The sequence below is a fragment of the Manihot esculenta genome, chromosome 12 (assembly GCF_001659605.2).
Source record: "Manihot esculenta cultivar AM560-2 chromosome 12, M.esculenta_v8, whole genome shotgun sequence".
In the NCBI taxonomy this organism is placed as follows: domain Eukaryota; kingdom Viridiplantae; phylum Streptophyta; class Magnoliopsida; order Malpighiales; family Euphorbiaceae; genus Manihot; species Manihot esculenta.
Window position 1 is genome coordinate 18518664 of NC_035172.2, and position 26508 is coordinate 18545171.

The 26508-nt window shown below is 36.2% G+C and overlaps 1 protein-coding gene across 3 annotated transcripts; it reads left to right on the top strand.

The window, feature by feature from the left end:
• Window positions 1–7142: 7142 nt before the first annotated feature.
• LOC110627909 (LOB domain-containing protein 36) lies at window positions 7143–10398 on the top strand. Of its 3 annotated transcripts, none has more exons than XR_006347897.1 (4): window positions 7143–7248; window positions 7359–7739; window positions 8129–9110; window positions 10316–10398. XR_006347897.1 is itself a non-coding variant. In XM_043948650.1 (3 exons), exon 3 carries the CDS (start codon window positions 8149–8151, stop codon window positions 9055–9057), a length of 909 nt encoding a protein of 302 aa, XP_043804585.1. In that variant the 5' UTR covers window positions 7143–7248; window positions 7359–7739; window positions 8129–8148; the 3' UTR covers window positions 9058–10398. The 3 variants fall into 3 exon arrangements, 1 of the variants encoding a protein (XP_043804585.1); XR_006347898.1 differs by having other exon boundaries at window positions 7359–7465; XM_043948650.1 differs by having other exon boundaries at window positions 8129–10398.
• Window positions 10399–26508: the final 16110 nt, after the last annotated feature.

Sequence of the window (26508 nt, forward strand, 5' to 3'; positions counted from 1 at the left end):
CACTACCTCGTGTTGGAATCGGGCTGCCTCAGAATCTGCCTTCAAGGCCTCATACTGGTGGCGGACCTCATCTCTCTCCCTTTGAACCTCTTCCAGAGAAGACAGCTATTTTAGGGCTTCTTTACAACGAATATCTGCCTCAGCTGCCTTCTCATCCGCTCTCTTGAGAGCATCCAGGGCGTATGCCAGCTCTGCCTGTAAGGACTTGGAATGCTCTTGAGCTGCGGCGAGATTGCTTCGGGCATCACTGGTGGCAGACAGGTTTTCCTCTAAACGTGCCTCCTCGACCCGGCGATCCACTGACTCCTGGAGAGCGTGGTCGTGAGCATCTACCTCCATGAAGAGGCCCGTCACCTAGCAAAGAGGGAAAACTGTCAGAACAAAGAAATGAAGAAAACTAAAGTATGGACAGAAATCGAAAAGGACAACTTACCATAAGGAGCATCTCCCTGATAATATCTCCTAGCTCCCCACGAGGGCGAGATCGGAACGCTGCCTGCTCACGAGTGGAGCTGGCCAGAAGGCCAGTGAGAGCAAGCAAGCGAGGGTCTGAGGCTTCCGTAACCCCGCTAAACATCCGCTCTTGGATTAACTCAGCCACCACGCTTGCTGGGGACTGGTAAGTGATGTCCTCTGCATTTAGGATGTCGTCATCCGGGGCAGACAGCAGAGGCACTACAGAAGCCTTCTCTTTTTCAATAGCAGGCAGGGCCGGAGCCGGCCTTTGTGAAGCACGAGATCTCTTAGAAGCAGGGGCAGGTGCATCAAAAGGAGGAGGACGCTTACTCCCGACCTCCTCCGCTACGGCCTCGTCATCAACTGGACCGAGTCCTACTCCCTCAATGATAGGGGCAACTTCAGTAACGGCCCCTTGAATATCTTCCCATGCCAGGCTGGTCGCTTTCTCGCCCTCGGGGGTGTTGACGACGGCAGGGTGTGTCCTAGGCACCTCCTCAGAAATACCCCCAGAAGGCGCAGCCAGATCCTTCCTCGCCAGCTCGATGTCCTCAATCGACCCGGTGGCAATCTGGGGAGTCCCTTCCTTCCTAAAAACCGCAACTTGCGTAGATTTTGGAGCCTAGGAAGATTGGTTGGCCGAGCTCAGCCTGCTATGGCTAGATGGCCTGGAAGATTTGGTACTTCGAGAGCTCGGCTTAGGAGCTCGAGAAGAAGCTGGGGCAGGAGGTCGGCTAACCGTCCTGGAAGAAATAACCCGGGCCACTTCTTCAGTAGCCTCTGAGACGCGTCGCCCAGCTCGAAGGGCGTCCAGTGCAGCGTTCATGCTCTCCCTAGACAGAACTAAGTTCTTCGGAGGCTTAATTTGGTCCATCTCGATGTCAGAAGCTACAAACAATACAAAATCAGAACATGTTAGCATAATCCCTAGTAGAAATCACAAAGAAAAGGCAAAACGGCTGGACAAAGCACAATACCCGCATCCTGGATATCCTTAAGATTACAGGCAAACATACACTTCTCAACGTCGTACTTCTTGTTCACAAAAGTCAGACGAAGAAACCCAACCTGTTCGGTAAGGCTCAACTGGGGCAGGTCGTTACAACCCAGAGAAACCCCTTCCCAGGGGAGGTTAAGCTTCCAAGCCAACCCCGTCTGCTTCTTCAGTTCTAACACAAGAAAACCCTCTACCCAGCCCTTGATGGAGTCCTTGTAGCCTGTGAAAATGGACAATCCTCCGCGGGGGGCAAATAATAAAATTTCTGGCTCGCTTTGACTAGCCGGAAGAAGCTGACGAACAGGTGAACCGTGGGTGTAAACCCCCAGCTTAGACACGCAGATTCAAAGCAAGACATGAAAAGGACGGAGTTAGGGGTTAGCATTCGAGGGGTGATCTCGAAATACTGGAAGACCTCTTTAAAGAAAGAAGAAAAGGGGAAGGACAGACCGTATTCCCTCTGTTTGATGAAGAAGACTAAACTGACGTCCCTTTGAGGGTCGATTAAGCCAGGGGGAGAAGGATCAGGAAGAACAATTCTCTCATTTCCGCAAGGAGCCCGGATATGGTAAAGAGGGGTATCCAGGTATTTCCTAGAGATGAAATTCCTAATGTTAGACGGGGTGATGCTAGACTCCTGGTTGACGACATCGGGGAGACTAGAACTATCCATGGTAAAAGAAGAGGCGTACCTGAAAGGTGATTAGGGCAAATGAGCTGAGGAAAGCAATGAGAACAGTAGAACAGAGAAGAGCCAACGTTCTGGGGAGACTGACAGAAAGTGAAATTTGGAACAATAAAAAGCCGAAAAGATGTTTTGAACAGTTTAATCCTTGGGCGGCGCGGTCATGATGACTCTCGGTATTTACCCCCTCATCAGTTGGGCAATAACTGACGAGAAGGTAAAGGGGCAATTGATGACCGCTGGATTTCTTCACTCCAGACTAAGGTCAAGCTCATTAGGACGACCCATAATCTGAAGGTTTCTAAGTCTCCCTCAAGAACCGGGTCCGGCCCATTCTGCTCAAAGACCGGGCTCCAATAAGCTCCTTCAGAATAGGCCGGCTTAGCTCTTCCGGCCCGATGGACAGATCCTCTCCGGGCCTAGTCTTAACCTCATCCCCCGGCCCAGCTCAGAATTAGGAAGGAGTTCAGCCCCTTCACCTTGTGGGACCATCCGCATGCGCGCCCGGGGAGAATCAGGGGCCGGTACGCATGGGACATAGATCTGATTCCCTCGTACGTCCGTATCAATGTAGCAGGGACAGGTGGTCCAATGATACACGTTCTGTTAACACGTCACTAGCAGACAAAAGGAAACATATAAAAGGAGAAATACTCTCCTCTAGGTCTAAGCTTTTTCTATCTTACAGAACCCATTGTAAAACCCTATTTTTTGGATCTCAGATCATCAGAGCTGTATTGTGATTGGCTAAATCTGCGAGAAAGAGAATGTGAAGTGATGAGTGCTCACGACAGCCACTCGAATGCTCAAGTTAGTAAGGTAAATAAAAATGAGTATGATGTTTAAAACTCAAGAGTAGTTGTATGAGAGAATAGCGTACCTTTACCTCTGTGATCCTTCTCCTTCTATATTGTAAGAAAATGGAGATAAATATAACATTTCCTAACTGCGAGAAAGAGAATGTGAGATGGTGGATGCTCACAGCAGCCACTCTAATACTCAAGTCAGTAAGGTAAAGAAAAGCGAATATGATGTTTATAACTCAAAAGTAGTTGTGTGAGAGAACAATGTACCTTTGCCTCTGTAATTTTTCTCCTTTTATACTGTAAGAAAATGGAGATAAATATAGTATTTTTTAATAATCCGGTGATGATGTGGCCGGTTACTTGATAAGGGATATCGCCAGATGATAAGTAAGTGATCTCACGATTATAGGTGTAATAGGGATATGCTGGTATGTGCCTGATAACAGTAACTTTGTGCCGAGACTCGTCCTATGATGAGGAATGTGAGTTTTGATGATAAACCGGGTGTTAAGGTGTCCAAATGTTCATTTCCTCAAATGAGATTGTGTTACTCATTTACTAGATTTCTGCCACGTGAATTTATTCTGTGGTGATAGCTCATTATCTATTTTGAGCGAATTTTGTGTAGCATCACCATCCATAAAAAAAATAATAAATAAAAATTATAGCACGTGGGAGTATTATATTATTGTATAAGTTAATTTTTATATAATAAAATATAAAATAAAGAAGAAGTTGTGTCAAATTTTTGTAAACTTATTTCCAAGGTTGATCTTTTAATCATACTATATTTTCACAATTACAAAAAAAATAGGGTTAAAGTAATCTATCACTTAATTTTCTTGGTAATTTAATATTTGTATGTTAGATATATATAGTATGATAAGTTAAGAAATTTAAATTTTACAATAAATGTGACATAAAACGTTTTTAATAACTAATTTTTATGTGAAATAATTTATTTTAGAATTAAAATTAAAAAATATTGCAATAAACTTAATTTTTATAAGCTAAGTTATTGTTTTTATATAAAAACAAGGATAAGGATGATTTCCATGTGGCGATGATAATAAAGAAAAATTAAATTAAATTATATAGTTTTAACTATTATTGTAATCTATAAAAAATAAAAGCAAGCTTATTTTTTAAGCTTAAAATTTTATTTGGATAAATGAAATTTAAAAAATTAAGTTTTTATAAAATTATCAATAAATTTAAAATTTTTTAACTAAAAACGTATTTTAAATAATGTAAAAAATAACCAATAAACCTTTGCTTAATGATATTAAAATCATCTTTAAAATTATAAAATTTGAGATAATTTGTTCAAAATTACATTATCTCTCCCACGTAAATAGATTTATAGTTATTTTTATATGGAATAAAAAAGTTTAGTTAACATATTCAAAATTTGAAAATGTCTCTAACAATTTTAAAATAAGACAATGTAAAATACAAATACGTTTACATATATCTACAAGTTTTAGATTGCTATCTCGATCCGTGATTAATGGTTGATAATCCAATATATATCAATTTTAAAATAAAAATCATCTCATATTTTATTTAGTTAAAAAAAAAATCTTATTTTTGAATTTCAATTGGTTTAAGTATTTTTTAAAAGATTTATGCTATATAAATTGAGATTATGAATTTATATTAATTATATTTTTAAATAATTTAAATAGTTTATGTAAGACCCTACTAAAACTTCAGTGTCAGAATTTTAAATTTTCGACGAAATCTAAAATTTTAGAGTAAAATAGATTTTTACAAAATGAATTTTTAAGTATCTTGAAAATGTATTTTGAAAAAAGAAAAACTTTTTAAGAAGCCTTAATATTCGGTTGTCGAACCTTCTAGAATTGGTCGCTGAACATTAGCTTATAGACCACCTATAAAACATTTCTTGCCCAAAATTGGAGATCATCTCCTCCTTAATTCATGCAGAGGTGAGTCAAACACTTTTTTTTTAATCCTCCTCCTCTCAAACCCATTTCTGCTATGGTCACTGCTCTTTCAAGAGGTAAATTTAGATTTTTCCAAACTTATTGTTTTTGGGTTCAATTTGAGTTTATGTGTAGTTTGAATTGTTGGATTAGAATGCATGCAAAGTTTGCTATACCTTGAGTGGGAAAGTTGATGAATGTTATGATTGTTGGTCCTGTTCAATACATGTGGTTTTCATTATCTCTATGTCTGTTTTTGACCTTACGAGGCTTTCGAGATGTATCGTCCTTACTATTTTTGCTTGGGTTGCTATTTTGGAGTTGTGAATGCTATGCAGAATCAGATTTTGGTATTCTGCCAAAATCCAAGTTCTGGTGCCAAAGGTCCCTTTTAGGCCACCGAACCGCCATTGAAAATCTCTTATCCTTCCATTTTTAGTCCAATTTTCATGTTTTTCTTATATGCTTTTAGGGGTGTCGTGGGGTAGTATTAAGAGTCGTAAATATTATGTTTGATTCTTCATTCAGATCCGTCTGTATAGGATCATACTTGGGAGACCGTAGAGGCCAGTAGTGAGATAACTGCCTCATTACTTCAGAATAAGGCTTGTGCCTTCAAGAGATGAATAGAATTAAATTTAACTCTTATTTTAATTAAATCAAATATTTTAAGCATGTTTATACATATATAATGAATGCTATGTGTATGTTAAATAGGTTATTTTGCATTAGACTCACGAATATGATGCACTGCATATATAATTATTATTTTGAATGAATATTGAATGACCCATTAGTCCTTAATGTTATCATACGATATGTTTATGTATGACGGATATGAAAGTTCAAGTCAAAACCTATTCTACTCCCTTGACACTTTGTAAAAAAAAAAGAGATTAGGATGCCTATTCTACGTTCTAGGCATATGGATATATCATGTTTGATAGGAATTTCTGAAGAGCACCCATTGTGAGTCGGACACTATTAAATTTTATGGAGAGTTATTAGTGATAAGTCCATTTTATTGTGATTTATTTGTATTATAATACATACATACAAACATATATTTTATTAAACTATTTTATATCATATTTTTACTCACTAGACCATAGTAACTTATCTTTTTTTCTTAACTCCAAGTTTGTAAGATCATAATTTAGCGTGGGAGTTCTGCAACTTCTTTAAGTATAGTTCTATGTATAGTAGTTGAGTTGTAAACCTGTTGTTTTATGGTTAGTACTATACTTTGCCTAATCTCTTTATTAATGATTTTAATATGTAAAAAATTTTAAATTTTATATTTAAAGCAAGTTGTGGTATGAAATGATAATTATATTAAATCATTTAATGAAAACTCTAGTATAAATTTATATTTAAAGTTATTGATATATGTACATATTATGTTTGATTAATATTATGATAATATTTTATATGGGCTGTATGAGATATAATAGGATAAATTTGATTTTACAATTTAGATATTTCTAAAACATGGCGAATAAATTAAATGGTAAAAGTATAATAAAAAAATTAATTTTTGCTGTTGAATTAAAAACATTAATTTTATTTTTTAATTTAAATTTATTTTAAAATTAATATTAAATAAATTATCGTTCATATTCTAAAATTTTAATAAATAACAGTTTTTTTAATTTTTTAATAATAATTTAAAAATAAATTTAAATGAAAAGATGAATTTTATATTTGTAAGCGGCTATATAATTATGAATAAAATTAGCTTTTTCACTCTGGAAAAATGTATTCTGCCTCAGGGGAAAGAGGGGATGGGTAATTAATTATGATACACAAAAGTTGATAATAAATTAGGTGACCTATCAAAGTGTCAGCCCTTTGACCCACTTGGTGAATGGAAAAAGCAAAGGGAAAAAGAAAAATCCAAACACGTCAAAGCGAAGGGCAATTTTGGGATTATTAGAATAAGACAGTACAGGGACAAACAAGTCACTCAGATACACGCATTTAGTTGCTGCTCAGAACTCCCAATTAAATTAAATACATATTATTTATGTTAAAAATTATGATCCGACGGCTATTACCTACACTCTCGAAATCTCAACGGCACGTATTTCACCTCTCATGAAAATGACGTTCATGCCATGGTGACGCCTCTCTTCTTGTCATTTCCGCTTCTCTCTCTTTCTTTTTTTTTTTTTTAAATTATTTTTTACTCTTATATTTTACTTTTAATTTTTTATTCAGAAAAAATATAAATTTCACTTTCCATTATTCTTTTTCTTTTTTCTTCTCTATCGGGATTGTGAAACTCAAAGATCGGATCGAGAGTTGCAGCCGTTGGACCCTACGCCACAGAGCTCTCTCTCTCTCTCTGCAACCGTAAGGCTCCTCTCGCCGTTTTGTTACAGTTTTTTCGTTGCAAACGGTGTCGTTTTATATTTTTATTTTTCTCGACCTTTTTCTAACGGTTTGGCTTTTGAATTCTGTAGGTGGTTTACGTGGCCGTTGAGGTCGCCGAGGGAGAGAGTTTGATCTGAGAAGGAACAGTTTATGCTTTTCTTTTCTTTTTGTTTAGAAAATTTGAAGGTATTGTGAGGTGAGGTTTTGATGATTAATTTTGTTTTTCTTTTACGAGATTGATTTTCGGAAAAAAAATCTGGAGAGGTTTAGGCTGTTTGGATACGGAGATTATGGGATTTTCTGAGATTCATTTTTGAAAAGGAAAATTTCTTGATATTTTCCTTGGAGAAACGGATCTCGAAGGATCGCTTAGACCATCAGTTTCTTGCATTTCACGATGAGAAGGAGAGGGAAAGAGAGTGAGAGAGGCAAGAGCTTATAGGAGACGCGTTGAGTAATTCCATTTTCTGGTAATATGCATCAGTAATAATCGAATTACTTTTCTCTCTTCAATACAATCCTCTATCTGTACATATGAATGTATTTTCTCTCTTCGCCATTTTTTAGGTTTAACTGATGATTCGTTTCCTTTTACAGTTTCTTTCTTGTAAGGCACTGTTTGTTTATGTATTTCTTTTCTCGTAAAGAGCAATAAAAAGGGAACTATTATCTTTTTCTTTAGAATTTGGTAAATAATGAAGTTTGAAGTTTCCCTGAATTCTTTCCTTTTGTAACGCAAAGCATGAAAAAAGAAAGAAAAACCTCCCTCTTTGTTCTCTGTTTTTTAATCTATCTTTTGTGAGTATTTAAAAATTGTGGAACAAGATTTTTTATTTGCTTATCTTTGATGGTTTTGTAGTTGGTAAGGGGAAAGAGAAAATGTCATCATCGAACTCGCCCTGTGCAGCGTGCAAGTTTCTCAGGCGAAAATGCATCCAAGAATGCGTTTTTGCACCGTATTTTCCACCGGATCAGCCTCAAAAGTTTTCCTGTGTCCACAAGGTATTTGGCGCCAGCAATGTCGCTAAGCTTCTCAACGAGCTTAACGCTTCCCAACGAGAAGATGCCGTCAATTCCCTCGCTTATGAAGCTGAGGAGCGTCTCCGTGATCCTGTCTACGGCTGTGTGGGTCTAATATCCATCCTTCAACATAGACTAAAGCAACTTCAGAATGATCTCTACATTGCCAAGAGAGAGCTGGCAGGGTATATTGGGCCCAGTGCAATGCTTCCCATCTTGCAAAATCCGACGTATATGCCCCAACAGCATCTGGGTAATCCGTCTTCTTCAAATGTCATCCCCTATAACATGTTGCCGATGATGGGTATTCCTACTGGGCCACCGCATGGCGGCCAACTTATGATAAGAGAGCACCCACAACAGCATCCAACGCATCCACAGCAGCAATTCTTTGAGGCTCAGCAATTGGCTGATGCTGTGGTCGTAAGAGACCAGCAAGAGATGTTTAGGACTTATGATCAGCAGCAGCCTGAAGATCAATCACAACACCATCAAGAGCTTGTGAGATATAACAGTGGTTTTGACGCAGCAGGTTTGGTCACTGCTACTGGATACAATCAGCTAAGTGTCGCTTCTGCTATGTCACCGTCTTTGGCTTTAGGTATCTATGACAACCCTTACCAGATTCAACAAACGGCGCACCCTCATCATCAGCTTCAGGAACAGCTTTTACTTCAACCACAACAACAACAGCCTCCTCAACTAACCCAACAGCAACATCAAAGGTCTGGAAATGAAGAGGGCAGGAGTGTCGGCCCATCCTGTTGAAGTTTTTGCTAGTCATGTTGACCTTCTTGTTAGTTCCATTGACGCAATCATAGGTACGTATTATTTTATGTCTCCGTTAATCTTTTTTAGTCAAGTGGTTTATGCTTGTGCACGTGAGGGTTTTTGGTCACTTGAAATTGTTTTGAATCTAGGGACGATTTTGATGCCTTTTGTGTAATATGGTTAGGGGTTTCATTAATGGGGTGCACGTGAGTGTTTTTGGTCAGTTGAAAGTGTTTTGCATCTAGGGATGATTTTGATGCCTTTTGTGTAATATGGGTAGGGGTTTCATTAATGGGGTAATCTAATTTGCTGGCACTATAAAGACAGAATTACTCTTTAATGCATAGAGAAGTAGGCTTGCCGGGTTGGATAAGAGAATCGTCTAAGAAAATAAGTTATTCTCTTTTCGCACATGGGGATAGGCCTTCAACTTTTGTAAGTAGCAGCCTCTATTGCTTACCTTCTCTAATTTTTAGTTAGTGAAACAAACTTCTCGGGAAAATTATTGAAATAATAATATAATATTGTACGGATGAGGCTAAGAAAAATATACTATCATTTGAAGACTTGTTTTGCATCCATTAATTCTTATATAGGATAGATGTACTTCAAAAAAAAAATTGTAACCTACATACTTTGGGATCTTTTTCTTGTCATTTGGGTGACAAAAAAGAACTCGTGGTGGCCAGAGGGATTACATGTGCATTTGTTGTGGTAATTCAATTTATGATACTCATTTTGTGCATTGGAATTTGGTTCTCAGTGTAATTACAACGGTGCCCTTCTTGGATGGTTTCTTCCATCTGATGACCGGCAACCTCTTTTTCCATTGAAAATGATGTTCATAGGTCCACTGTTTGTGTTCCTATAAATCACTGTATTTTTATTAACAAGCTATGCGTTCTTTCAATTACTGCGCATATTTTTCTTCAATGAAAAAAAAAAAGGCTAATGCTTATCGATTGTGAACATTCATTCCGTGCCTTGTGATTATGTTATTTATATTGAAAAAATATGATATTAGTCGTTAATAAAACATATTTAGAATTAATGAATTTTATAATTCTAATATAATTTAAATTAGAGCATATTAGAGAGCTAGTTAATAATTACTATCATTTAATGGGTTTGTTACCTTTTAAATAAATGCGCTGTTTTGAGAACAATCATTACAGAACAGAAGCTTACAAATGTTGATTACAGAACAATCATTAACCAAGTAGAATTTTTTCTTTCCTTGTAATTTTTTTTGCAGCTCGTAACTGCTGGATAGGAGTTAACACAAGCGCATATATGCATATAGAGTGATAGAGAAAGAAAGGTTGGTGGGATGGATTGCAAAAAAAAAAAAAAAAGAATTCATATCTGAGATCTATGAAGTGTTGCTTTTTGTGATTGAAGAAGACGAGTTTTCTGGGGGGAGATAAAACACTTTGAGATCTTTGTTTTCATTCCACTCATACACTCAAAATGGAATCGTTGCGGGATGGAATCTGATAAATTTTCATATTAGTTTAGCATATGGATAATTTGCATTTTATAAAGTTTTAGGTTTGGTTTAGTGGTTGGATATAACTGATAGTTAATTTTGATAGTTAGTAGCAGATAGTTCATAACTGAGTGTAACTGATAAATTTTCTAACGTTAATGATTATTGTTGGCATATAATATATATTAATTTATTATGTTAATAAAACAAATATAATTATTTTTTTAAAATATAATTTTAAAATATAATTATTTTTCAAGTATATACATCATTATTATAATATAATAATAAATATTATAAGTTCAAAAAATAAATACTATGACTAGTTGAATTTTTATTTATCATATTTTTAATTTATTTATTATATCTTGTAATTATAAATAATTTATTAATGTGAAAATTTAATTTTAAAAATTATAATTAATAAATTTTAAAAAAATAAAATAATTTAAATAAAAAATAAAGTTAAAACAATTATGTGATAATGAAGAATACCTCTATAATTAGAGCTGATTAAAAATGCAGTTGATAGACTTTATATATTAAATTCTAAAATTTGTTTAAAATAGGAATAATACATCTATTATAATACCTTAGACACTAATTCTTTTGATCTATTTTTTATGAGTTAGACTAAATTCATTTTTATGATTCATTTAAAAAAAAGTAATAAATTTTTAAAAAATTATTTCATAAAATATTTTTTTTTAAGTTAAAAGAAATGGACTAAAAGATTCAAAGTCGAAAACGAAATATTAAATTTTCATTTATAATTGAAATCAGATTCAAAGCGTGTGATCTGCATATATAAACTAAGAAATTAATTTGAATAAAAATAAGTTTATACTTGATAAAAATGAATGGAAATTTTTATAAATTTTCAATAATATTTTAATATGGAAGTAAAGAGTCGGATGCTTTAATTTTCAGCTTTTCATCAAAATTTAGCCTCTCAATTATTATATCAGATTTCATATTACTTACAAGTGCTAGTTGGATTTCTATGAGATATAATAACTAATTTCATCTTATAACGGTATAAAGATAAATGAATATAGAGATTAATATATGTAATTTTTATTCGGTTAGTCTTAAATTCACATTATTATATTATTTTTTTTCTTTAATTTATTGATTGACCGTAGTAATGAATATCGTAGGTGCCGTTTCAGCCGTATGAAAATAAATATATTATTAAAATAGAATAAAATATATGATATGTGATATTATTTTTATATAAGTATATAATATTATAATAATAATATTTTTATAGTTTATAATGAAAACCAGAAAACATATTTGCTAAATATATAATGTTTATAATATCAAATGTGATATTTATTTTATTTAAATCAAATTATTTTCATTATTTTATTTATTTAATAAATGTTTAATTTTACAGTGTTAATAGGTTAATGTGAACAGTATATACTATATTTCATTATTTTTATTTATAATGTTAAAAAAATAAACATTAAATAAAAGAAAATATTAAAAATAGAAAATAGATTACATGAGAATGTGGAAGGATAATTCCCATGGAAAGATTATAGTAATTCTGGAAATATAAATAATTAATTGAATGATTATGACGTTGATATAAATTATTTGAGGCGTCATAATTATATTGATTTTAAGGTGTTAAATCAACGTATTGAAATGATAGGTAAGAAAATTTGTTTAGAGGAATATTGATTTGATTGCATGAGATATAAAAAATCACAGAAAAAGAAAAAGGAAGAGAGAATTAAAATCAATTTTGTTTGTTAATTCTAAATTGGCTGACCATTGTATAACAACCATTGTTGACTAATGATTCATATCCATGTTTGGGCATGTGGGTTAACATAACAAATCATTAATTAATTATGTTTAGGAATTGCTAATATCCAATCATCTTTCGCCTCATAGATTTCGTCTACATAATTAGATTTCATGACCATGTGCATTATTATATTAATATAGTTAATTTACAGCACCGATAAAATTATAATAAAAATATTCAAATCCAAAATTTTATTTATTTTTTATATATCAAAAGTGAGAAAAATTCAAACTGCATATTAATGTCAAAGAGAATTTTTTTAATAGATATGAAAATAGATTTCATTTGATAAAAGTATAAAAACAATCCATAAATGATGGGACTTCTTCCTAAAAACCAAACTAGAAAAGAACTTCCGTACTTAAGGTAACAATTGAGAAAATGGGCATCAGCCACCGCAGTTCATTAGAGAAACACATTGCACTATCAATCTCTACCAAACAGGTTTCGTGCACTGCAAATCAATCGTAACAAAGCAAAATCCAACACTCCACTCTTCATGGAGACTGCATAAACCTCCAAAACCAACTACCACAAATCATCAATTTTAAAGCATGCTGTTAATAAACATGCCACTAATAATTAAGAATTAAATAATCAAACAACGAGATCAACGTCAACTTGCATCTTCGAGTGAGGGCCATCGTCTGAGCGATATTGATGCTAGAGGTTTGAAGCAAACCAGGGGTGTTGGAGGTTGCAGAGACAAGTGATCAGTTCATTAGTTATGGCTTCTTTAATGGACCTGCAAGGAAAAACATGGAGGGCTGATGGTTGATGTGGTTACTTACTCGCCGCCTGAAATTGGCTTCTGAGCACAAGATGTGATATTATATGTTTTTGTGCTCACAAGGAGGACCACCCTCGTCATCACCATGGAACGGTGGTTGAGAAAGTCTTTTCTTTCGAGATAAGGAAGAGTGGGAGAAAAGCAGTGGGTTCTTTTTCCCTTTCCAGCTTTTAGGTCTTCGGGAGTGCTTTTGTTTAGTTTTATGATATTTTTTTTTAGGGTTGTGCATGTTTATAGTTCCCAAATCAGAATCTAAAAATCAAAATCTAATCGAAAAATCATAATCTAATCATATTAAAACAATGATGTTATAAGAATTAAACTAAATTTATTTAATTATTTGATTTTATTTTTAATTTTTTTATTAAAAATCATATCGGAACCAAATAGTTAATATTCTATATGTGTGTTTTAATAATTTTAGTAATATTATAATTTTATTATATAGTTTTAATAACGTGTTTTATGTTTTATATAGAATTATACTATAATTTTATAAATTATATTATAAAAATATATGATTCTATTTAAAAAATTTAAATTTAAATTTTATAAATTATTAAAAAATATATAATAAAAAATTATAAATACGTAGGTATATAAATAAAATAGTTATTTTGAGTATTTGAGACTTATCTCAATAGTTATAAATACGTAGGTATATATGCATTTTCTCTTTCATTATTTTTATGCTTAATATTATCTAACTATTTTTTTTAAAATGAAATATTATCTAATTATTTTATAAATTAAAATATTCATATAATTTAAATATAACTCTCACTCTTAACTATTAAATAATCATTAATAATATTATAAAATAATCATATATTTTAATTAGTCACTAAAAATATCTAATAATATAATTTAAATAATTTAATTTTTAATTATAAATTATCTACTTAAATAGATTATATATATATATATTTGTTCTGTGCATATATTTATTATTTTAACCATAAATATATTAATTATTTTATAATTTTTAATTATATAAGTGAAGCATGTATTAATAATAGAATATATCTTTAATACTAATTATACAAATACATTTTAATTAAAATTATATAATTAATAATCAAATATAAAATGTTGTAATATTATAGAATTGTATATAATATATATTAATATTAATATTATTGTATAAAGGTTAATTATTTTGATGTTAGTTATTTATTATTTTAAAATAATTGCAAGAATATTATAATTTTATTTACAAAATTAAGATTGAAACTAAAATTAAACTAAACTTAAATTAAAGTTAAAAAGAACAAAAATAAAAAATTAAATTAAATTATACTGAAATTTGATTTTAAATATGATTCTTAGAATAAAAAATCTAAAAATTTGATTCTAATTTTTAGTAAAAATCATACCAGAAACGAAATAGTACAATTTTATTTTTATTTTGAAATAAAAATAAAAATTTATTCGCAATTTCTAAAACCTTAAACTCGAAGCAGGTGAAATTCTAAAATGAAATTCAGAGTAATCCAATCCAAAAATCTCGAAACAGAGATTGAGGTCTGGGCCAGCTCAGCCCAATTTAGATTTCAAGGAAGCAAGCTAAAATTTGACGCTTTTTGAAAGCTTTATTACAATTGCATGGAAGAATAATAGGTAATTTATTTCACTTGTATTCCTCATTTTTATTTTATAATCATAAATTCCATAAATAATTAGTAAAAATTTAAAAAATGAATATATAAAAATTAATTTTTGAAAAATAAACAGATTTAAAAAAAAAAAGAGAAAATATATATGATACTTAAGCAAAGGAAAAAAAGGTAATAAAATTAAAAGAAATTTGTTAGAAGATGCTAGGGTATATATGTTTCGTTGTGGACATAGTGTTTTTTTGAAAAAATATATAAAAAATGGAATTCTATGTTCATATTTACTAGTTTTCAATTTTCTAAAAACACTTCAAATTATTTTTCACGGTTTTCTTTCTTGACAAAATTTTGTTTTCCAATTTTTTTGCAAATGAATAATATTGACATTTATGTAACTAAAAATTATCTTCTAAGTTTTTATAACTACAATACATAATTATTTCAAAAGTATTTATTTGCAAAACACATATTTAGTTTTTTTTTCTTACAAGTAAAAGTAGAATACTGTTTTTTTTATATGCGTAGAGATTAAACGTTACACGTCGCATGTGAATATTGATATAACACAATAATTATTCAAAGTAGATTTTGAGTTGTCACCATAAGATAATGTCACATGGTAAGAGTCTGATAAATCGATATGCGATCCACCCGGAAAAAAGAAAACCCGGACATCATAGCGTTCAACTTTTTATCAAGACTCGCCCTCTTCTAAATAGGGCAATTCTTCACATAAATTTATCGTTATCAGGTAATACTAGCAGATCTCCATTACGTCTGTAATCAAGGGATCACTGACTAATTAACTGATAATATCCCTCATCAAATAGCCGGCCACATCAATGCTGAATTTCTAAGAAATGCTGTACTTAATTTCATTTTCTTACAATATAAAAGCCAACGATAACAGAAATAAAGGTACGCAATTCTCTTACATACATACTCTTGAGTTCTAAGTATTACTCTCGCCATTCTCTTCAACTTACTGACTTGTGTGTTGGAGTGGCTGCCGTAGGCACCAACCAACTCACGTCCTCTTTCTTGCAAGTTTAACCAATCACAACATAGCTCTATTTTCCGGTTACATCATTTGGTTCCGTTGTCGAGAAATCTATTGAATTCTCTCTGCTCATTTGGATTAAAATCGGTCTTTTATCCCTTTTCTCTTAAAACAAATCTTTCTTTTCTCTCTCTCTATGGCCGACACTTCTCGAGCTGCTGCTAAGAGTGTTGCCAACAAAGGTGCTATCATCTGTTGCACTCCTAGCAGTGGACAAAACACACCTTCCATGGTCAATGAAATTGATCTCAATGAACAATGAGCAAATGCTCCAATATATCAAAAGATTGCAGGCTACCCTCGAACAATACAAAGCTCTAAGAGAGGCATCGTTCATGGCTCCTAGGGAAAGGGAGGAAGCCTCTGCTGATACCCTAAGGACTCGGACACAAGCGATCCAGGCGCAGTCCAAAGGGAAGATTGAGTTTGAAGAAGAAGAGTCGGTAGACGATACTCCAAAGGACGTCAACTATAAGCTAGTACGGGCTATCCAAAGTTGCCAAAAGGAGCAAGAGGAGGACTATGACTTGGACGATGCCTCGTCCCTATTAGAAAAAATTCTAGCAGAAACTTTTTCGACTAAATTCAAGCTTTCTAGCTTTGATAAATATGATGGGACAATAGATCCTAAGAGTCACTTAGCGATCTTTAGGACGACCATGCAACTTCAAAATGTCAACAATTTTGTACTATGTCGAGTGTTTTCATCAACACTCACAGGTTTGACTCAGAAATGATACCAACATCTGAACCTAGGTTTGTTTCAAACATTTTATGCAATTTGCTATGCTATTTAAATTCAGGTTTACCACTTGTATACCTCCTAAGAAGCTCTCCTCTATCCTGCGAAGATCCGCCAAGGAGAGAGTGAGTCTTTAAGGAGCTTTATCTCACGATTTATTGTAGAAACAATACAAGTTGAGGAATTAAATCAGGAGATAGCTTGTAAAGCACTAAAGAAAGGGACATGCAATGTTAAATTCATGGATTCCCTAATCAAGAATTCAGCCGCTACATACCAACATTTAATGGACAAAGCCCAAAAATACATCAGGTTGGATGAGCATTGAGAGAGGACAAAAAAGCAAAACGAAAAGCCAGAAAGGTGGGGATATGAAAGAGATCACATAACTTATTCAGTCTCCCAAAAGAGTGATGACTAAAGTAAATATATGAATTATACTCTATTGAATGACTCACGAACACGTATTTCAATATAGATCAAAAGAAATAATAAGTTAGGTGGTCTTCAAAACTCAATCTCGAGAAAGCCGATAAATGAGACAGGACCAAGTACTGCCGCTTTCATGAAAACCACGAACATATAATGGAGGAATGCCGACAATGCAAGACAAAATCGAAAGGTTAATAAGGGATGACACTCTTTGGAAGATTGCCATAAGGAGTAGAGAATAAAGGAGGCCCGAACCCGAGGTAATAACTCCCAAAACTCTCCCCGACAATGAGCCCATAGGGTTATATATGTAATTGCAGCAGGACCCAATGATGGCAAGGGTAAAAACAAGCGCATCGCATAAGACATCTTGTCATTTGAACAAGAACCTTGGGCTAAACAGGAGGTGAGGTTCGGACCTACAGAAAAGTCGACATGATTTTTTTCAAAATGACCCGCTAATCGTTAACATTCATCTAAACAGGTATGAAGCGAGGCGAGTCTCGATGGACATATTAGTTCCATTAATATCCTCACCTTAAATATTTTTAATAAGCCCCCTATCCGTTAGTGGGATTAGGGGATAAGATCATGGCAATGCTAGGCACCATCAACCTCCCTCTTGTGTTGGGTGATGAAAAGCACAAGTGGGAGCTGTATGCAGAGTTTGCGGTGGTAGATATCCTACTTGCATACAACGTGATACTTGGTCGCACAGTTTTAAACTATCACAATATAGTTATTAACATGGATGCTATGTGCCTTAAGTTGCTAGCTCTATGAGGAATCAGCTGTAGTCTAAGACCATCAAAAGTCGACATAAGAATGTTACAGGCATTCCACCAAAACCCTTAGGAAAGCAACAATGCCTACCGAATCGTTAGAAAAGCTAGATTTTCACATAAAGCCAGAACCAGCAGACTCGGTAGAAGAGGTCTAGTTAGGTAAGGATCAGAAGGTATGGCTCGGTACTGTGTTAATCTGTGAAATCAAGAATCATTTAATAGAGTTACTAAAATGCAGAGTAACCACTTTCGTTTGGTCTCTAAAAGATGTAACAGGGATGGATCCATCTCTTATCACCCATAAGTTGTCTATCGATAAAACAATAAAGCCAGTACAACAAAAGAAAAGAATGTTTGCACCGAAAAGACAACAGGTGATCAAAAAGGAGGTTCATAAGTTGTTAAGTGTAGGATTAATAAGGGAGGTCTAGTACCCTACATGGCTCGCCAACATAGTACTAGTGAAGAAGGCCAACGGGAAATGGAGGATGTGCATGGATTTTACTAACCTAAATAAAGCATGTCCAAAGGACCATTACCCACTGCCATCTATTTACAGGTTAGTGGATTTGACGTCGGGTCATGCAGTGGTTTCTATTCTTTATGTTATTTCAGGTTACCACTAGATTATGATGGACACCGAAGATACAGAAAAAATAGCATTCATTACGGATGAAGGAGTGTTCACTACAAAGTGATGCCATTCGGACTAAAAAATACAAGGGCGACTTACCAAAGGCTAATGTTAGGCATCTTTGAAGACATGGTGGGTTCAACAGTCGAAGTGTACGTGGATAATATGATGGTAAAAAGTCAATCCTTGGAAGATCATCCAAAGGACATCCGAAAAGTTGTTGACATACTAGACAAGGCAGGTATGAAACTAAACCTTGAAAAGTGTACCTTCAGAATAAAAGCTGGAAAGTTTTTGGGTATAAAGTTTTAGAAAGAGACATAGAAGCAAATCTATAAAAAATAAGTGCTATCTAAAATATGGAGGCATCTAAAACCATTGATGAGGTATAGAGGTTCAATGGGCGAGTCAGCTCTTGGCCGGTTCATATCATGCTCGGCCAAAAAGTGTCTCTCGTTCTTTAAAGCCTTAAAAAGCAAAAATAAATTTGTTTAGGGGGAAGAGTGTAGAAGCATTTGAAAGTTTGAAAATCTTTTTGTCATCTCCTCTTTTGCTAAGCTCGCCCTTCGAAAGTGAGATTTTATTTTTGAACTTGTCTGTGGCGTAAAAAACGGTAAGCTCGATGCTCGTTCGAGAAGACAAGGGGAAGCAAAGCGCAGTCTATTATGCCAGCCAAGTCTTGAAGGGGGCAGAACTGAACTATCCTTCTCTTGAAAAGTTGGCGTTAGCAGTCCTAATGTCGGCCATAAAGTTGTGACCATACCTCTAATCACATACCATAGAGATGAGGATGGACTATCCTTTACAAAAAGTTTTACATAGACCAGAGCTTCCTAAACGATTGTCCATTTGGGCAGTCACATTATCAGCCTTTGGTATTAGGTATATCCCAAGGAAGGCTATGAATGCCCAAGCAGTAGCCGATTTTATTGCAAAAATGACTCTGCCACTATAACCTTCAGAATTTCCTAAATCAACTATTGAAGAATGGAAGGTTTGGGCAGATGGAGCTTGCGGAGTGAGGGGATCTGGAATAGAAATCCTTTTGTAGAGTCAAACTGGGATAAAGCTTCGCTATGCAACAAAACTTGCCTTCAATGCTACTAACAATATAGCCGATTACGAGGCTGTAATAATGGCCTTAAAAATCATCAATGAAATAGGTATACATAAATCTATTATTTTTAGTGACTCACAATTGGTTGTTAATCAGTACCACAGATAGTTCAAGGTCCAAGAATCGAACCTTGTCAAGTACAAGGAAAAAGTTCGCTCTTTAATAGAGAGGATCAAAGACAGGTAAGGCAGCTGCGAGCTCCACCAGGTGGCTAGAAGGAATAACGAAGAGGCTGATTTTCTGGCCAAAATGGCGGTGGCAGGAGAATAAAATTTAACTCAACCATTCCAATTTGAAGAGCTACACACTCTTGCAACTAGGAAGAGTTTTTCCCCATAGAGGAAGGAGAATCTTGGATGACGCCCATGTATAAGGTTTTGACACAGAATGATCTGTTGGACGATGAATTACCAGCTAAATAGGTAATAAGAAAATTCTCTAAATATGCACTAATTGATAGATGGTTGCATAGGAGGTCCTCAACTCGACCAGAGAGAGCTGCAAGTAGCAATTAGAAGCCCTTGGCCTTTCTTTCAATGGGGACAGACATCCTTGGCCTATTCCTAAAGGCAGTTGGGTCAAGAAAGTTTGTGATTGTGGCAGTGGATCATTTCAATAAGTGGGTCGAGGCTGAGACAGCTCAATCTATTATCACCCAACAAGCGATCTCTTTCGTCAATAAGAACATCTTCACTCAGTTCAGAATCCCGAAGGTAGTGATCATGGACAACAAAACTCAGTTTGTAAGTTCTCAGTTGAAAGATTTCTACAGGAAATGGGATATTGACTTAAGGTTTAGTTTGGCCTATCACCCACAGACCAATAGAATGACCGAGGTTATGAATAGAACGATCCTACAAGGGCTAAAGAAAAGACTCGACAAAGCTAAGGGTAACTGGCCTGAGGAATTGCTCCACATACACTAGGCATACAGAACAACCTCGAGAACTACCATAAGGTAAACACATTTTTATCTTGTATATGGGGCTGAGGTAGTGATACTCGTGGAGATCCAAGTAAGTAGTTTCAGGATATAGCACCCTGAGATTTCAGAAAACCTTAAAGAACTGCAATTCAATTTAGATCAAGCCAAATTTTTACGAGAAAAGGTTGCGATCAGAATAGCGGTCTACAAAAATAGAATGACCTGAATGTTCAACAGAAGAGTCAAGCCATGTGCTTTTGATGTTGGGGACTTAGTTCTCAAAGAACGAACTTAACAAGTGAAAATGACGAGTCTAGTAAGTTGGGCAAAAACTGGACAAGACCATTTAGGGTCTCAAAGGTCATTCGCCCAAGGTCTTATAAACTAGCCAAGCTAGATGGCCGAGTTATTCCCCATTCCTAGAATATTTATAATTTGAGAAAATTTTATCAATAAAAAGTTAACAAAGTATTTCTTCATGTATTCTTCAGTAACAAGAAATGTTGAGAGGCCATAAGGTGGGAATCTATTGGGTCATAATTCGTGTGTTAGTCCCGCTAATCAACGCATTCTATGCCAAGCTACAAGGTGGAAATCCATTAAGTCATAATCCGGGTGTTAGTCCCGCTAATCAAAGCATTCTATGCCAAGCCACAAGGTAGGAATCCATCAGGTCACAATTCGGATGTTAGTCTCGCTAATCAAGGCATTATATGCTAGGCCACAAGGTGGAAATCCATTAGATCATAATCCGGGTTTTAGTCCTGCTAATCAAGGTATTCTATGTTAGGCCAGAAGGCGGGTTCTGCCACGCTAGAAGATCGAGTGTTAGTCCCACTAAAAAAGGCATTCGTGCTGTGCCACAAGACAAATTCCGCTAGGCCAAAAGACTAGATGTTAGTCCCATTAAAAAAGGGCATTCATGCCAGGCTACAAGGCTGGTTTTGCTAGGCTCAACTACTAGGTGTTAATCCCGTATAAAAATTTCTGAGGCATTTGAAGCCTAAGCCACAAGACGAGTGTTTGCGATTAGGTGTTTGCCTCAAGTTTATAAAAAATCTTAAAAGGCATGACGGGTATCCACAAGCCATGTAACGACCCGAAAATCGGACCGCTACCGGCGCTAGGATCCAGGTCGGCTTAAGGCCGCCGGGACCCGTAGCAAGCCTGACATAAAACCTGTAAACCTGTTCAATCCCATACATGATCAAGAATATACATAAAAATTTAAAACTTTTCTTTCATACATTCTATCATACACCAAACTCAACATGTGCATGCATTAAACATCATCATAGTCATAACCATGACCCCTCTGTGGGATCTCATCAATGTCCCAATGGGCAATACATCATAAGTTGAGTTGGTTTACATGAACATCATAAAACACCTAAGATCATGTATTAGAAGGGATGCCTTATACATAAAGTCAAGCACAATCTCTAAACCTCAATATCATTACATGACTAAAACTGTACTTTTACATAACATTAATACATTTATCATGTCCACACTATCTATTTCATACACATGACTTCATTACTCTTGCGGACCTCCTGGTCTACCCTGTACCTGCAAACCTGGGGAATTTGGGAGAGGGGTGAGCTACTAGAGCCCAGTGAGCAGAATAATAAAACATTCAAAACATATGATAACATGGAATGCATCACATCACAACTAATCACATCAAGGATGAACTTGTCACCAGTAGCCCTCTACATAGTCCAACTGTGCCAGAACGTAGAATGAGTCCTGGTCTTTCCCTTACATAGCATAACATAACAGTGTCCAACTGTGCCAGAACGTAGAATGGGTCATGGTCTTTCCCTTACATAGTGCCAGCGAACGTAGAATGGGTCCCACTGGTCTTACATTCCGTACCGTACATATCACATCGTCATATCATAGATCGAGGGCTATGGATCATCCAACATTCATCCACATCCACATCAAAATGTGCAATGCAACATATTCGTGAATTCTAATGCAAGCAACCTAATTCATCACATGGCATTCATGATGCATGAACATGCTCAAAACTTTGCAATTGATTTACTTTAAAACGTAAAGGTTTATTCTACTCACCTCAGGGTAGCTCTGACCAGCAACAGACTCACTGCTGGGGTCCTCGGTTCCTCGGGTCCGAACCTACACAGGTGGACTTAAATGAGGGACCAAACATACATGAACATAACTCTAAACTACTCCCCAAAAACCCCCTAAGACATCATGAAATAATCATAGAAAAACATGCAAAGAAAGGCTGGACAGGGCACTTTTGGCGGCAGGTTCGGCGGCCGAAAGTCCTTCCAGAGCCGAAAGTCAGGCAGGTTCGGCGGCACCTTCGGCGGTCGAAACTCCCAAACAGAGACAAAAGTCTCCTTTCGGGGGCAGGCTTCGGCAGCCGAAAGGCTTGCCTCCCCAGCCATGTTCAGCGGCCGAAAGTCCTTCGGCTGCCGAACCTGGTTTCTGCCAAAGGGCAGAAACTTGGCTCCTCTACGCACATTTGCCTCCAAAACTTCCAATCATGCATAAACCTATTCTACAACACACATACACAAGCATACAAGCTCCTAGGGGCTTCAAACCATCTTAAACCCCATCTACAACACACCAAACAACACAAAACCAACATACATTGCCCATAAACCAACATGAAACCCATAAACCTAACCATGAACTAAACATGCATTTCTACTTCAAGAGTCAGCTTAAAACTTGTTAAAAACACGTAGTGAGCTCAAGATCGGCCCTTACCTCTTGTAGATCGAGAGGAAAACGACCCTAGCTCGGAGATGGGAGAGATTTGAGTTCTTGAACCTCAAATCTCTAAAACTTGCTTTAAACTCGAAAATCTTCAAAACAAGGTGAAAACTCATAAGAAAAACATGAAAACTCGAAGGGAGAAGCTCAAAACAGAGGAGGGGCGGTGGAGAACTCACCTTGGCTGAAAACGGGAAGAAAAGCTTGTCCGTTTCGGCCATGGGGTCCTTTTATAGGGCTGTCCTTACCACCTTTCGGCGGCCTAACGTGCCCCCACAGCGCATGCAAGTTCGGCGGCCGAACATGAGGTTCGGCGGCCGAACCTTGGCTGATTCAAACAAGGCTTTCGGAGGCCTAAAGCACTCCCAAAACCTCCTCACGTTCGGCGGCCGAACATGACTTTCGGCGGCCGAACCTGGCAAAGTCTCCAAAGCCCTCTACATTAAAAACTTGGATTTATTTTCATTAAAAACCATAATATACATCAAAACATTTTATGAAAACATGGTTTCACCCTTCTAGAGGTCTCCGACATCCAAGATTCCACCGGACGGTAGAAATTCCGATACCGGAGTCTAGCCGGGTATTACAAGCCATATGTCTAGGTGTTAACCCCACTATTCAAAATTTTTCAAATTATTTATTTTATTTTATCATCACTATGCTGGGCGGGTGTTAGTCCCTTATCAATCTTTTAAAGAAATCATTTAAGCCTTGATTGATGATGATTAGATAAGATTTATGGCTAAATACTGATCATACAAAACTGTCAAAATAAAATATTGTTTCATTCAAATAAAAAAGAGTACTATAAGGCAGGAGGGACATCATCAGTCGCCTTCTCCCAAGCTTCTGTTACAGATTCATCATTATCTATTGCAATAGAAGTCGAGCTAGGAGGGCTGTCTTCAATTATCCCTTCCTCATCCTGCCCATCCTCATCCTCCTCGTCAGGGAAGATGTCATCGATCCAGAAGAATCCCTCTACAGGAAAAATTCCTGAGAAGCTCTTTCTTGAAGGAGTCTTGGCCTTGTATGAACATCTCTCTACCCCAAGCCACCATCTCTTGAAGTTCTGCTTCAAGCTCAACGATCCTAGTAGAAGCGACCCTGGCCTCCTCAGCTTAAGATTATAGTTCTAGAACTTGGTAATGCAGTAGAGCCACTTGATCCTCGGCACTCTTTCCCTGATACTCAAGGGCTAGCTTGGAAGCATTAGCCTCATATAGCTAAGCCTGGAGCTTATCCACTAACTCTAGAGTCTCCTTTATAGTGCCTTCCACCTCATCAAACCGAGTCTTCAGCCTCAAGAATTCCTCTACCAATAGTCTTTTGTCCGTCTCTTAATCCCTGAACTCCCACCTTATGACCTTATTATGCTCTTTGGCCATATACACATAGAAGGCACTCTTTAGGGCAGAATGCATGACGTTGTCAAAAAGCTCGTCCATCTCGACCTCGTTCAAGCGATGACGGTCCCCGAGCCTCAAAGCATTATTAGTTATTAGGATAACTAGGTTGGGCTCATCAAGAAGGGAGGCCGTCCTAGTTAACGCCAGTGCCAACTATTGGATGCTAAGAGGCCACGAGGAATCGACCCCCACATTTGCAGAAATGGACTCAACAAGGACGTGGACTGTTGTAGAAGACTCACAAATAGGGACTGCGGTAGGGGCACCCTTGTAGAAGACTCGGGCTGAGACGGGGCCGACTTTTCTATTGCAAGGGGTGGAGGAGATGGAAGCATGATTGTTGCTTTTGCTCAGCAAACATACTTGGGTGGGGGATCGGTCGCCCTAGCAACAGCTTTGCCCTTACGGGCAGCACGAGCTGCCTCAACAAACTTGTTCTTCTTTTCAGCCATATCTGTATAGAGCAAAAAGTGAGTAAGTAAAATAGTTTGAAGTGTAGAAGAAGATAGAAAGAGAAGTACCTTGCTCATTAGGTAGAAAGGTGCTTTCCTTAGGCTGGGAAAGACTGGGCAAGTGAGGATCCCGAGCTTGGATTGCCTAAAGAAGGCTCCGCCAAGATAAGTCGGTGTTCCTCACTACCTTGGTGATATCCATTTTTTGGGACACAACCATTATCAAAAGGAAGCTTAAAGCCTCTTCCTCATCCCTCAGCGGTTGGACCCCATCCTTTCTCAGCTCCACCTACAAGTTCCAGACCGTGCGGAGGCATCCAAAACCCCCAACGTCCGATGGAAAAGAATAAAAAAACTTATTCTTCCATCATTTCTGTGAAGAAAGAATCCGATCAAACATTTTCTGGCGTTTCCTCCCACTGAAAAACCAAAATTCTTTGTTTCTCTGAGCACCCAACTGATACAGCTGAGAGAAAATAGCCACACTCAGCTCAATGTTGTTATTAAAACAAATGAACTGAAAGGCCACCAAGATTCTCCAGCCATTGGGATGTAGCTGGGCAATTGAAAGTTTATGGAATTGAAGGACCTCAACAAAAAATGGGTCCATGGGGAACTAAAGACTCGCCTTCAGCTGCTCTTCATAGACAATGATGGTATCCTCCGATAGGAACAGGTCATTTGTGCGAATGCTCGAGGATAGGACAAAGATGATAAACAATTCTCAAGGAATTTGGTATTTTTTCATGAAAATGATCTACATCTTGCTTTGTTAATATGGAGGGGTTGTCACTGATCAGGCTGCCTTCAATTTTGGGAGCCGCCCTCAGTGGAACAATGGGAGCTAGGGCGCGGATGGGGCCATTAGAGGAGGAGATTGAGGCAGAACTTTTATTGAGAGAAGAGAAAGTATTTCTATTCATCTTAAAATGAAAAAGCAAATGGGAATTACCATAAAAACCAGGAAGTACGAATGAAAAAGAGGAGCGATTGAGTCTTTTCTAAAAACAGAGATGACAATTGTGAGCAAAAGTGATATTTGGAAAGGAGAAGTGTCCTTATATGATAATTTTGATGGCAGGCTTTAAAGACAGCTAAATAAATAGAGGAGTCATCATTAATGAGTAGGAGCATGTGAAGTGACGAAAACAGGAAAAAACCCATCTAAGTTAGCCATGTGCCCCAGATTGTAAAGACAACTGTCACCATCAAATATGAAGAATCGAAGACCAGTGAGGGCCTCTAATGTAACACAATAATCACCCAAAGTAGACCTTGAGCTGTCACCATAAAGCAGAGCCATATGACAATGGTCTAATAAACCGATACGCGATCCGAGAAAAGGAAGACTTGAACACTTTAACACCTGGCTCTTTATCAAGACTCGCCCTCTTCTGAATAGGGTA